At 35.2% G+C, this 14,432-nt stretch overlaps 1 protein-coding gene across 1 annotated transcript in view; it reads left to right on the forward strand.

Moving 5' to 3' along the window:
- LOC140141174 (cholesterol transporter ABCA5-like) overlaps positions 1 to 14,432 on the forward strand; it is a 202,757-nt gene that overhangs the window by 144,433 nt on the left and 43,892 nt on the right. Inside the window, exons 13-15 of the mRNA XM_072162968.1 lie at positions 12,189 to 12,308; positions 12,634 to 12,772; positions 13,672 to 13,762. Of these exons, the coding sequence (XP_072019069.1) occupies positions 12,189 to 12,308; positions 12,634 to 12,772; positions 13,672 to 13,762 (350 nt within the window). The remainder of the gene's footprint in view (positions 1 to 12,188; positions 12,309 to 12,633; positions 12,773 to 13,671; positions 13,763 to 14,432) is intronic.

Consider the following 14,432-nt stretch of genomic DNA (forward strand, 5'->3'; position numbering starts at 1 on the left):
CTTTATGTAGAGTAATTTATGCTTATTTGAAGTATCTTTTTGGCTTGATTGTTTTTGTCAGTGGATTATTTCATTTATTAATATATTTTTATAGTAAATTTTGGCTGACTTTTCAATAATTACCAGCTTATATAGGGATTTAAAGATTTAATTCATTGATAGAGTTGGCATTGTTTCTTCTTTTGGAGATTTCTGTTTATTTAATATTTGCGTTATAAATATTGTTTTCCAATTCAATCCTCTGTTTGATCCAAAGAGGTATCTGTATTTGCTTAAGATGAAATTTGGTTAAATGTGATACAGAAGTCAATTCTTGCATGTCCAGCCTATATGGTTGGCTTGTTGTACACATTTTCCAATAATTTTGTATTGTGTTATTAATAATATTTATTGGAAGATAAATAACTATTTATATTATGTCTTAACTGCTATGAAAGTGCTATGATTATTATATTATTATTATATTATGAAATATATCATTATTTATCATTATTTATCTCAATTATATTTATGTATATGAATATAAAATTGTTGAATGGTCATAAATAGCTTAATAAATGGTCCTCATGATCGGGAGGGCAATGCAGAGTCTAATCATTGCTTTGGTGTTGTGTTTTCCTGATGTCTCGAGACAATCAAGTTGATTGCTGCATTAATGCAACTGAACTGTAAAAAGTATCGAATTCGGCAGCAAACCTCACCAAAAATCCAGTCACCTGTCACTTTTTCAACAACAAGCAATGTGTTTTCTACCAGACATATGTATGAGTCAGCTGCAGCAAGCGCCAGGATGATCAGGTTGCTTGTTTTTTCACTCAATTTGGTATCCAGGGCAAAAGCAGAAATTGTACCGATATTACCCAGACCACCAATGATGATAATTAAAGAATGAGCCAAAATTGATACATATATTGGCATTGCTGGCATGGCAGGGCTGGGGGATTGGAATGGGGTATCACTCATAACACCCCCATCAGTCCAGCTAAGATTCATAATACTAGTAGATGACCCATTGGATACATTTGTCTCAATCATTCCATTAAACACTTCTGTAATATTAGCACCATCCATTTTGATAAGCTGAAATGATTCAACTGATCTGATAGACACAAGGTTTGAGCAATGAGATATAGCACAATGCATGGGAGCTATTAAAGCTGCGCTTTTTTATCCATGCGTATTAGATTTGACCTTTCATCAGATTTATGTATACAATATTTTATATTGACCAGAGAGGGATAGAGAGAATGCTTTATAAGTTAACGCTTATGCCTCGATCGTATGCATTTATTGAATTGGTTATTTTTTTCTCTTTTATTAAACATGAGCAAGGAGAGAAGTGAGAATTGCTATCAATAAAGTCTGTTATGTTTAATACCAATTACCATGACAACAACAATACTACATCCCTTTTTCCCGCTAATGCTAACTTAAGCTTAAAAAGTTACCTTTTCAGAGTCTGAGTTGAGCAAAGACGTAGCTTGCGACGCCATCACGGCGTCTTCATTCAGCGTAGTGATTACACTCCTCCGGTCACCTGACCACCCGCTGGGTGGTCAAGTGGCAGCAGATACTTGTTTGATTGACAATCAACAATGACAAATCAAAACACAACGGTGCCCTAAAGTCCTCAATAGCTGGCGACTCCTTTTGGTTCACAGGCCGTGCCAACGTACAACAACTGCCTAGTGATGACCTGACCCAGAAAAATTAACACAATAAAGGAATCATCCACTTTCTCACCATGGGTAAAGTAGTTTTACTTTTGCAGTGTACATATGATGATCAGTTTGATGCTACGTTTTTACACAAAACAATATCCTCTTGTTTTGCTGTATTCTGATGGGCGTGGTCATTGTGTTTGCACACAGGTGGAATACCACTTGAAGTTGTAATGATTGGTGATTTATTCAATACTGCATCTCTGGCTTGTTCTCTTTTATTGTTGTCATCTATCATATTGATGCCATGGTTTTGCATATCTTTATTTAAATTGATATCACCAATTGCTTGGCAATCATCTTGCTTTCACCGGAGAATGCATTTGCATGTAAAATCTTACTTTGATGTGACACATCGTCATCATCCCTATATCTTTGTGTTAAAAATTGCCGTGATAGTACAGCAAATCCTCTGTTTTTTTAACAGCTACGCATCGCGATTTTGTTTGAGATAGGCCGAGCGACTCAGGCTAAGTATACCATGACTATCATATATGAGATACCACAGCGTTTCTATATTCTACACATTATTACGATTTGTGCATGCTCTAGTACCCCATATGATGTTTCTATTACAAGAAAAAAATTTGTTTTCAGGTAAAACCAGGGTTTTGTTTCCAGTACACTCACTCGAAAAGCAGTACTCTAATTAGCGGGCCTTGCAGCTTGCTGTGGATATCTTTTACTGCATTTTTAAAGTAAAAAATGAGATATATTTAATTTTGAGAATGACAATTATACTTTATAGGTATAAAGGAACGCGTTTAGCCCATTCAGTTAAGTTCCAGGTGCACGTCCTATAACACAATGCATATGTAAACTTTCTTTATCTGTGTCAATAATAGAATATTGATTTCAACGGAGTATTGAGCTGTATGGAAAAAAAATATTTATAATACAGGGTGTTGACACTGTGTGTGAGTTACATATTGACATATTTGACATATTGGCATTTTCTCTTTTGTTACTGCCATCTTTCAAATATAATCTGGATCACTAACTGATTGGCAATCATCTTGCTTCACCTCTTTGGGTGAAGCAATGAGATATAGTATGCATGGGGGCTTTGATTTCATCTTTTACTGAATTTGAATCTTTGTCACCTGACAGCTATTGTAGATATGACCTACTTGTACCAAATCCTCTATTCCAACATCACCAAGTAGATAGATTAAATACAATGATAAATGGATTATTTGTTCTTAATAGACTATTTTTAGCATTACAGATGTAATGCAATGTAAAGCACTTTATCAATTGAATACCTGAGTGGAAGAAGGGCCCAACGCCATCAAAACTGTTTTTGAGATATTAAAGGGGCATTTCGTGATCCACAGCCTCATCCCCCACTTTTCTCAAAAAAAAGTTGAGATTTTTATATCACTGGAAACCTCTGGCTACATAATGTTTATGTACAAAATATTTCTTGCAGATTAATTGCTTTTGCAAAGATATCGTGAATTTGAATTTCGCTCTGGTGCACCAGAACGAAATTACAACGTATTGTCTATGGAGCAGTGTAATGCACATAATCATGCATAACTCGCAAACGCAAAATCGGAATCAACTGAAATTTTGGGAATAGGCTTTTTTCGTGGATATGTACTGAAAAATGTCATAAAAAGAGGATGCTAGGATCACGAAATCCTCCTTTAAGAAAAGTTTTATAGACAGAATGTTTTCATCTTCAGGGGACCTTTAATGCATGAACATACAATATTATATACATTCAAAATTATCATGATGTTTCCATGGCAACAGTACAAGTCTTAATACGAGCTGGAGTTGGGTCCTTCTTCCACTAATATACTGCAAGTGCAAGTTCTGTAAGCAGATGTGTTATAAATAGCTACAGAAAAATTATCCATTAATTGCACAAGTAGAAGCTTGTAATATGCTAGCAAGAAAGTTTATTGTAGTGAAAAGCAGATTTCATGGATGAACAAAATTTCTCTTTAACCCAATATTTGTGGAAGAAGGGCCCAACTATATGGAGTTTGGCCTTTCTTCCATGAAAACCATGATTAAGTGTACGTGGAAGTCAATTTAGAGAGTGGATTTTGGCTCATCTTTCACACACAAGGAAGAACAGTCAGCAGGCAATAAAATGCTGGGTCCTTCTTCCACTCAGGTATTCAATTCAATTTTATACAGATAGAGAAGCGTGACTTTATTCAACATATTGCTTTATGTATAAAATATTGCTACAGATTGATTTTAAGCAAAAAAAATGTATGCAAATTTCACAGGATTTTTAGCTGAATGTGAAAGAAAAATACAAACACCAGGTTAGGACACACTATCACTTAACATACTTTTGTACATACAAATTCACCAACCATTCCATATTTTGTTCGGCATATAATTGACGAAAAAACGAGGGTCATAACATTGTGCAGTAATAGAGAATTGTCTGCACGCAATTGGGGCGCAGCAGTTACGCTAGTTTCGCATTGGGCTGAAGACCAAAATTATTCACCTTTATTACTTAAAGGAAATAGGCATTTAGAAAATGGGGGTTAAAGGTTACATTTAGGGTTAGGGTTTATTTTGTTTTCATTGGTTTTTTAAGCTTGCCTAAAATCAAAGAAATAGTGTCTTGTATTTAAAAATATGATAATTAGTCTCTTACTGACATGACCCCTCTTCTCACAGTTGTTTGATGGCATGTAAAACTTGAACAATGATGGCGCTATTTATCTAAAATCTTGTTTGCATCTTTACAAGGGGTATTAGAACATCAGCAAACAGATTAACAAATGACAAGGGAATTTTCAAACTTTTTATCATGAAATGTAATGTATAACTCATTATTTGGATAATTTAAATAAAAAATATATTTAAATAGCGCCCTCAGTTTTCACACAAATGTACAGTTTATAGAATTAAAACTACCATAAACAAGCAGAAACAGATGAATAATTTGATATAAAAATAAAAATCTATGTTAAAATTGCTACAAATTATTATGTGTATGTACAGTTTATTATTTCAATAGCTGTTGGTATTACTCAGGTCTATAATTGAACATTATAATGTTTTGTTAGAAAAATTAATAAATGATCACAACAAACAACTGTGAATTCTACTGACACAATGGATAACATATGTGGTGTGTATCTTCCTATACGCCTAAGACCAAAAAGTCACCTAATACATGGGCAAAATTTGTGTGAAATGTCAAAAACCAAATTGTGCCTTACATTTGACATGGTAAAACAAAGTCATCAAGCTAGTAAACGAGTCTGTCAATCAGATTTCAGTTTCCAATTTATTACATGAGCCATTATCAGAGCGAGCTCTATTTTGCTGAAAACCCCATATAATTAGACTTCCGGTTTCAGAGATATGGCTGTGTTACTCGAGAATAGCTACAAAAAGGTTGAATATATTATTGGCCATATCGCAAAATAAATATTCCTGACATCCAACTCATTTTGCTTGATCACATCACGTTTGACCATTTGGGGAGTGGCTGGGTGAATGGGATTACTTTACAATTTTACACTTGGGAATAAGTTTACCTGGTATACTACATCTTTTGCTTTAGTTCAACCTCTATTTGCCAGTCTTCTGAATACCTTTCGTAAGTTCCTTGCATAAAATTGTCTCAACTTCTTGTTAGTGAGTGCATACAGAATGGGATTTACACTAGAGTTGAAGAATAACAGAATAATTAAAATGTACAGTGTAAACCGTATCCATTGAAAGCAATTTATAGCTGGGCAAGTTATAATAATGCTTAATGTGTAGAAAGTGGCAGGAGTAGTGCACAGGATAAGAGCGGAGACCAAAGCAGCGTACATGATGATCGGTCTGATGTAACGTTTACGCAAAATGGCAGCCTCTTGTTTTGCTGTATTCTGCTGGGCATTGTCATTTGCCTTGTGTTGAACACCGCTTGAAGTTGTAGCGATTGGTGATGTATTCAATACTGCACCTCTGCCTTGTTCTCTTTTATTGTCGTCATCTTTCAAATTGATAGGTTTTGAATTGCTGTTACCATGGTTACGCATATCTTTGTTTAGATTTGTATCACTAATTGCTTGGCAATCATCTTGCTTTGACTCTTCACCGGAGAATGAATTTGCATGTAAAATGTTATTTTGATGTGAGTTACACGTAACAGCAGCTCCCTGAATGTTTTGTCTGTATATTAGAGTTGATCCACCCTCTCCAGTATTCAATTTAGCTGTATCTGATGTTCTTGTACTTACCGAAGTCCCAGCCAATCCCATACCAACATCTCGAACCCCCACACATTTCCATTGCAAAAGACGCTGCCGCAAACGGATAAGAAATAATATACCAAATATAAGAACAAGACCTATAGGGGTGGCTCGTAACAAAAGGAGCTCTATCAGCTTGTATTTTGGATTAATACCAGACAGTGGCACACAATATGTACGCGATCCTTTTGTATATATACTGTTAATTGATGCAAAAGTCACGCTTACCACAATTTCAGGGATTATTCCACATCCCCAGGCAGCAATAATAAGTGCAATTATCATCTTCTTTGTCTGAATTTTTATATAATCAGGATACTCTTTCGAAAGCAGGAGATAACGATCCCAGCTTAAAGCGACAATCAAGTTTATTCCTGCATTGATACAACTGAACTGTAAAAAGTATCGAATTCGGCAGCAAACCTCACCAAAAATCCAGTCTCCCAACACTCCGTCAACAACCAACAATGCGTTCTCTATCAGACATATGTACGAGTCAGCTACAGCAAGTGCCAGGATGATCAGGTTGCTTTTTTTTGCACTCAATTTGGTGTCCAGTGCAAAAGCAGAAATGGTGCCGATATTACCCAGACCACCAATGATGAACATTAAAGAATGAGCCAAAATTGTTACATATATTGGCATTTCTGGTATGGCATTTCTGGATTGGGGTGGGGTACCACTCATAACACCTCCATCAGTCCAACCAAGATTCATAATACTAGTAGATGATTCATTGGATACATTTGTCTCAATCATTCCATCAAATACTTCTGTATTAGCACCATCCATTTTGATAAGCTGAAATGATGCAACTGATCTGATAGACGCAAGGTTTGAGCAATGAGATATGGCACAATGCATGTGAGCTTTTAAAGCTGTGCTTTTTTTATCCATTTTTACTGGATTTTAATTTCATCATCTTCTGTATGTATACAATATTTTATATTGACCAGAGAGAGCCAGAAAGAGTGCTTTATGCCTTGCATGCATTTAAATTGAATTAATTTTTGTCTTTTTTATTAACATGAACAAGGAGAGCAAGAGTGAGAGAAAGAGGGAAGAGAGAATTGCTATCAACAAAGTCTATTGTGTTGGATATCAATTACCGGTGCAACATCAATACTACATCGCTTATTTCTCATTATCATTTTTCTCATTTTTATCTGTGTAAAAAGTGATTTGATTAATAGAACCACTATGGATGTACATGTGGAAATGAAAAACAAAATGAGGTAAAGTTGCCCTGAAAATTGCTCCCAAAAACGAAATGTACACAGCCTATAAGAAAATTCTTGGTTTTTGTGCCTTATATAAATGAATCTTTTTCTATGGAAGGTTCAAGTTGAATCTTTGTTAAAGAGTATTATGAAATTCAAGTGGAGCTGCCTAATGTGTTGATTCCCTTTAAAAGTATTACTCCCCTTGTGGAATATATTTCTAACATTTTGCACAGGGGTAGTGTGTAATCCAAATAGAATAGCCCAAAACAACTTAATTGTTCATCTTCTGTTCCTTCTTCTTTCCCTTCCATTGGCCAAAAAGCCTAAAAGATGTTAGAGTTAAGGTGGTACTACACCCCTTGATAAAATTGTGACTATTTTTGCATTTTTCTCAAAAAATAATAACACACTGATAACAAAAGTTATGTATATTATAGGGGCAAGGAATACGGTTACTACACTGGAATTTCAGTGACTCAAGACAAGCGGTACATTAATTATGATAAGAAAAGAGGTACTGCTAGAATGTACCTCATTTCTTAACATATAGGCCTATATGAACCACTAGCCTTGAATCCCTGAAATTTCAGTGAAGTAATTGGATTCCTTGCCCTATAATATATACATATCTTTGTTACCAGTGTGTAGTTATTTTTGAGAAAAATGCAAAATTAGTCACAAAATTTATCAGGGTGTAGTACATGTACCACTAAAGGGCGGTGGACCAAAATTATTCACCTTTCTCATTAGTGTGACTTCCAACAAAATGCTAACTTTTACAAAAATTACACAGTCACATTTAGGGTAAGGATTTATTCAAATCAGTTTTCATTAGGTTTTAAGCCTCAAAGAAATTTACTGACATGACCCGATATAGTCTCTTCTACTGACACAATGGCAGAGCTGCCAACCCTTCTTTGATCCTGCAGAAGACTTCCTCATTTGCTGACAATCTTCTGTCTTCTGCAAAACATATTAAATCTTCTGCATATGCAGCCATCGGGCTAAATCTTCTGCATTTACAGCCATCTGGCTAAAAAATCGAAACAAAATCAATTATACGCCCACTGTCCTGTCCTTTTGCAAAAAAAATGGTTGAGTAACCTTTAAGGGTCTCAAAAAGCTAACATCCAGGAGCTTTCGGGGGTGCTGATCCCACATCCTAAGCTTTTTTTACACTTGTCTGATGTCAATCAAAATCAAAATTCATGTCCAATTTCATTACATGATCCATTGTTAGAGCTTTATTTTACCGAAAACCCCATCATATTTAGACTTACGGTTCCAGAGATATGGCTGTTTCAGTATTGCTTGGAACAAAAAGTACAAAAGAAATTGATACTAGTTACTTCTATTGGCCATATCTCAAAAGCAATATTCCCCACATGCAACCCATTTTGCTTGATTACAGCACATAATTTTATGACCATTTTTGGGAGTGGATCAATAGGATAACTGTAAAATTTTACACTTGCGATAAGTTTGCCTGGTATGCCTCATCTTTTGCTTTAGATCAACGTCTATTTCCCAGTTTTCTGAATACTTTTTGTACGTTCCTAGCATAGAATTGTCTCAACTTCTTGTTAGTGAGTGCATACAAAATTGGATTAATACAAGAGTTAAAGTTTATCAGGAAAAGGAAACTGTTACAGTAATGCTTAATGTGTAGAGAGTGAGTGGTGTTGTGCAAAGGATAAGAGTAGAAACCAAAGCAGCGTACATGATGATGGGTTTGTTTGTTTGTTTTATTTCTTCTTTAACCTGGGACACTCAATCAGTTGAAAACACAATTAATCATCTGTTCTTCCTTGAGGCCCAGGATTGATGTAACGTTTACGCAGAATGGCAGCCTCTTGTTTTGCTGTATTCTGATGGGCGTGGTCATTGTATTTGCACACAGGTGGAACACTGCTTGAAGTTGTAGCGATTGGTGATGTATTCAATGCTGCAACTCTGGCTTGTTCTCTTTTATTGTTGTCATCTTTCAAATTGATAGATTTTAAATTGCTGTTGCCATGGTTACGCATATCTTTATTTAGATTCGTATCACCAATTGCTTGGCAATTATCTTGCTTTGACTCTTCACCGGAGATTGCGTTTGCATGTAAAATATTATTTTGATGTGAGTTACTTGAAACGGCAGCTCCCTGAATGTTTTGTCTTTTTGTTAGAGTTGATCCACCCTCTCCAGTATTCAATTTAGCTGTATCTGATGTCACTGTACTTTTCAAAGTCCCAGCCAAACCTATACCAACATCTTGAACCTCCACACGTTTCCATTGCAAAAGACGCTGTCGCAAGCGGATTAGAAATAATATACCCAATATAGGAACAAGTCCTATAGGGATGACTCGTAACACAAGGAGCTCTGTCAGCTTGTATACAGAATTTAGACCTGACAACGGCACACATGTAATATGAAACTGTTCTTTAATGATACTGTTCATTGATGCAAAAGTCACGCTTACTACAATTTCAGGGATTATTCCACATATCCAAGCAGCAATAATAAGTCCAACAATCATCTTCTTTGTCTGAATTTTTATGTAGTCAGCATACTCTTGTGCCAGCAGGAGATAACGATCCCAGCTTAAAGCAACAATCAGGTTTTAAATAAGTTATATTTTGGGTTTTGGTTTAGGTAAAAACGTTTTAATAACATTAAAATGTCGGGTTATATAAAGGTCATGAAATCGTTTTAACGTTTTGTATGAAAACACACTACAACAATATTTTTTAAATGTTTTCGAAATGTCATTGTAAACTAATTTTGCAAACATTTTTGGCCAAATATTTTGTCAACATTTAAATCACATTATGTTAAAATATTTGTACCCAGCAAACACAGAAATGTTCTTAAAATGTTTTTTACAAAACTTTTTAATAACATTTAAATGTCGTGAAAACATTTTAAAAACGTAAATGTAAATGTAATGTAAATATTTTGGGCAAACATTTTTTGCAAAATATTTTTTCAACCCCAAAATAACATTCTGTTTAGAATGATATGTACCAAGTTATTAAAACGTTTTTATACCCTTTATATAACCCGACATTTAAATGTTTTCTGTAAAACATTTGTGTTTGCTGTGCAGTAAATTACCAACAAATGTTATTTAATGTTATGAAAACGTTTCATACCATTAATGTACCCCTTATATAACCCGACATTTAAAAGTTTTCTGACAACCTTTTATATCCTTTTGCGAATTATGTCGAAAACGTTTTGTGTTTGCTGGGTATTGGCATTTCGAGCATGACAGGGCTGGGGGATTGGGATGGGGTACCACTCATAATGTCCACATCAGTCCAGTTAAGATCCATAACATCAGTAGTCAACCCTATGGCTAGTTTTGTCACAGTTAGTCCATCAAACAGTAGCAGCATCCATTTGGATAATTATGTAAATAGTCTAAAAGGTTTATGAGATTTGAGCAGTTAGGTATGATACAATGCGAGAAAGCTTTCAAGCAGTGATTGATTAGAATGTATATACATGTAGTCGGGTGCATCACATTTATCTGTTCTGTTTACAAATTTTGACTTTTTTGAGAAAATTCATGTACATCAAATATAAGGCCACAACAAAATATAGTTTGCTTGTCCTCCACAACTTTTTCAGAATCGGTTGGTCGGGATTATACTTTTTTCAATATTTTTTTTTCAAAGGCCATAGCCAAAACATGACTGTATGCCTTTAATCAGCCTTATTGATAGCCCAAATAGTTATGAATTTGGATATTTCTCTACTAAACCACTTCATTCATGTTTTTAAAACAGTTTAGAATTGTAAAACTGTAAAAAAAATGTTGAAGGAAAAAAAACTTTTTCTGGATTTTCAAAATTAGGGTCAGTATTCATTTGTACAGTAAAACAAAACAAAAACTCATCTTCCTACTCCTGCCCCTCTTCCTCCTCCTTCCCCTCCAATACCTCTCCATTTATATTATATATATGTGACGTGTCATGTCAAAAGGAGACACTTTTGGGCAGGTTATCAATTCTGAGATTTTAAGATATCATAAATATAGAGATATTTTGCTCCACAACACCGTTTATTCCAATGAAATCAGACATTCCTAAGCAAAGATATTGAGTTCATAAGTTAGGGTATCATAAATTTGGAAATTGAGATATCGGCCTTTAAAAATATTATTGACAATGTTGAGAGTAGGAATTACCTTGAAAAATGTCTCAAAAAATACAAGATGCAAGTTATATTCCGGTCTGAAACTATCAGACAGTATTTTAAACATTAATAACATCACAAATTTGCAACAAACCCAAATTGTGAAAAAATCACACCCCAGACAGATTTTTGGCTATTTCTCCATTTACGATCCTGCCCAAAAGTGTCTCCTTTTGACATGACACGTCACATATTATATTATAATCCTCTATCCTTCATTATATGAAGAATAAACCGTTTTTGTCTTAATATGTGTTTAGAAAATATATATAATAAGCTTTAAAATAGTATATCATTTAACTTCAAACGATATCCAGAATCAGGGTTATGTTTTGTTGAACTTGGCCCCTTCAACAAAATGGTATACCTTTGTCAGTTCTACATGTGTCTCTTTTTCCACATTGCTGGTAATAAATATCAAACAGTCATAATTGATGGTCATTTCAAATCATCCCCAAGTCAGCCAGGCTCAGAAATATCCTCTCTTGTTGGTTATACATACCTAGACAAAATACAATGCTTTGTAACCCACCACTTGAACAGGATTTAGCCAAAGCAAACAAAAGACTAGAGCTATGGAAGAATTCTATAGACATACGTAAAAGCTTATTATCCTCTTCAACAATAGGATTATTGATTGGTTTAAAAGGTGTTTGACTAGCGCTATCAAAATGAGATACATGTAGCACCAACTTGAGGTACTTATGAATACGACCTTTCATGCACATTTAACACTGTAACTCAGAATACAATTTAAGACATTTACGGCTCATTCGTGGTGTATTATATGATATTTAACCAATTTTATTTCTGTGATTTATTGCAGGTTCAAAAAACTTTGAAAGATATAGACCTTGACAAGCAGGCAGCAACATTTGCTAAAGATCTAAGTGGAGGACAACAACGTAAACTATGTGTTGGCATGGCGATGATTGGAAACCCAAAGGTAAGAAGGATATTTTTTTTTTGGCTTTTATTTGCTTGTTTGTTTGGTTTTTGTTTGTTTGTTTGTTTGCAATGTCTTGATATCAAACAGAAGTTCAGCATTTCCAGGCAGATAAACTCATTTTTAATGCTGCGCTTCCTGAAGTGTGTGATCGGGTAAAGTTGACTTATAATGTGACCTGTTCAAGCACAACATTGACTTAACCAATCAGAACCACAAAGAATATATTATTATACAGTTTATTTACTCTATTTCACATAAGACTTTCTTGATTTGTGGGACAAAATACCATCTTGTTTGATATGTTCTTCTGATACGTGTGCAGGTGTTGTTTTTGGATGAGCCAAGCAGTGGAATGGATCCCTATTCTAGACGCAAATTGTGGTCTTTGTTGAAGAAGCAGAGAGAAGGCAGAGTGACGCTTTTCACGACACACTTTATGGATGAGGCTGACATTCTTGGAGGTCAGTAGAGTGCATTAATTACATGCAGGTCAAGGTTGCACCGGCGTGTCCAGGATCTGTTCCTGGGGGCTTAATGGTTAAAATCACCAAAAAATGGCTGATTCTACATGATTTTTAACAAAGCCCCCCCCCCCCCGGTACACGCCACTGATACAAGCATTGGGCAATTACATGTATGTCTTTGTAAAAATACAGAGACAATTAAGGCAGATTGGCACTGTTCTGTTCATGACACACTTTAATAGGATGATATCAACACCTTTGATCTCAGTTCATTTACAATGTACATGTATCAAGCTAAGGACATAAATGGTGATCTTTGTAAAAGATGCTGGAAGAAGAAGGCAGGGTGACACTGTTTTCTGTACACTGAATGAGGCTGACATTTTTGGATGTCAGTAGTAAGTTCAAGATGAAAAAGGTTTAAAATATAAATGGCAAGTATGAGGAAAGTGTGTGTTGTCAGTGATTGATGTTTGAGTGGAGCTATAACATTTCCTACGGGCAATAGTCAGATTTTCTGACTCCCACTCTGTGCGCACAATGCAATAATGCAACCTGGCTCTAGCCTATATATAGGAATCCTATAGCAGTCAGTTTGGATGAGAAGGGAAGGTGAATTTCGAAAGTGCTTATGTTTACGATTACCGTAATTATTATTATATTATGTTTTCACTTATTACCTGCATATTCAAGATGGCCGCCACTGTCCTATGTGCCAATTGCGCTGGCAGTAAGGTTTCCTTGTCGCTCGTGAGGGTGTCTGCACGGTACTGTAAGGTTCTTATAACCCCAAGTTTGTGAATAAGGGGGTGGTTGCAATATTGTGAGTTGGACGTGTGAAGACCATGAAGTCATACTACTTCATACTGAATGCGTGATATCATTAATTATTTCAGATCGCAAAGCCATCATGAGCAAAGGAACGTTGAGATGCTGTGGTTCATCCTTGTTTCTGAAGAACAGATTTGGAATTGGCTACCATTTAGGGTAAGTGAATAGCAGATGTGCACTTTTCAGGTTTTTTTTCTGAATTCAAGTTTTTCAAAGTCCAAATTTCTGCACTTTTATTTATTATCATCCTGTTTTAGGGACTTTATATCCCAAATGTATGCACTTCTCATGATTTTTTCTGAATTCAGGTTTTTTAAAGTTCAACTTTCTGCACTGTTGTTCATTTTCATCCTATTTGAGCGCATTTTTATTTCAAATTTATTCACAATTTGCTTTGGCAGTGATTAATAATGACTACCCTGTATAAAGATATCAGTAATAAATATTTACTTATTTATTTATTTGTTTGTTTGTTTGTTTGTTTGTTTGTTTGTTTGTTTGTAATACAAAAAATATCACTGGTTTGAGGTCGTGGACTTGTGATGCAACTTCAAGCCAGTGATATTTTTTATTTGCATGAACAAACAGGGGATATCATGGGATAGAATCAAATCAAGCAAAGTTAATCAATTTCAATTAGTGGGTTTTTAGCGGGTTAGCCGTCGGACAAGTTTGGAACGGTCAAGCTTTCGTCAGGAGTAGCTCTGACTTCTTCAGGACAAAGTACCTAAGAATGAGACATGTAGACCGCCCCTTGTCTACTGATGGCTCTTTTTTTAAAGGTTTGGTGGCTCTGAAAAGAGCCGTTCACTGAAGACTGCCCCTT

The sequence above is a fragment of the Amphiura filiformis genome, chromosome 19 (assembly GCF_039555335.1).
Source record: "Amphiura filiformis chromosome 19, Afil_fr2py, whole genome shotgun sequence".
Lineage (NCBI taxonomy): Eukaryota > Metazoa > Echinodermata > Ophiuroidea > Amphilepidida > Amphiuridae > Amphiura > Amphiura filiformis.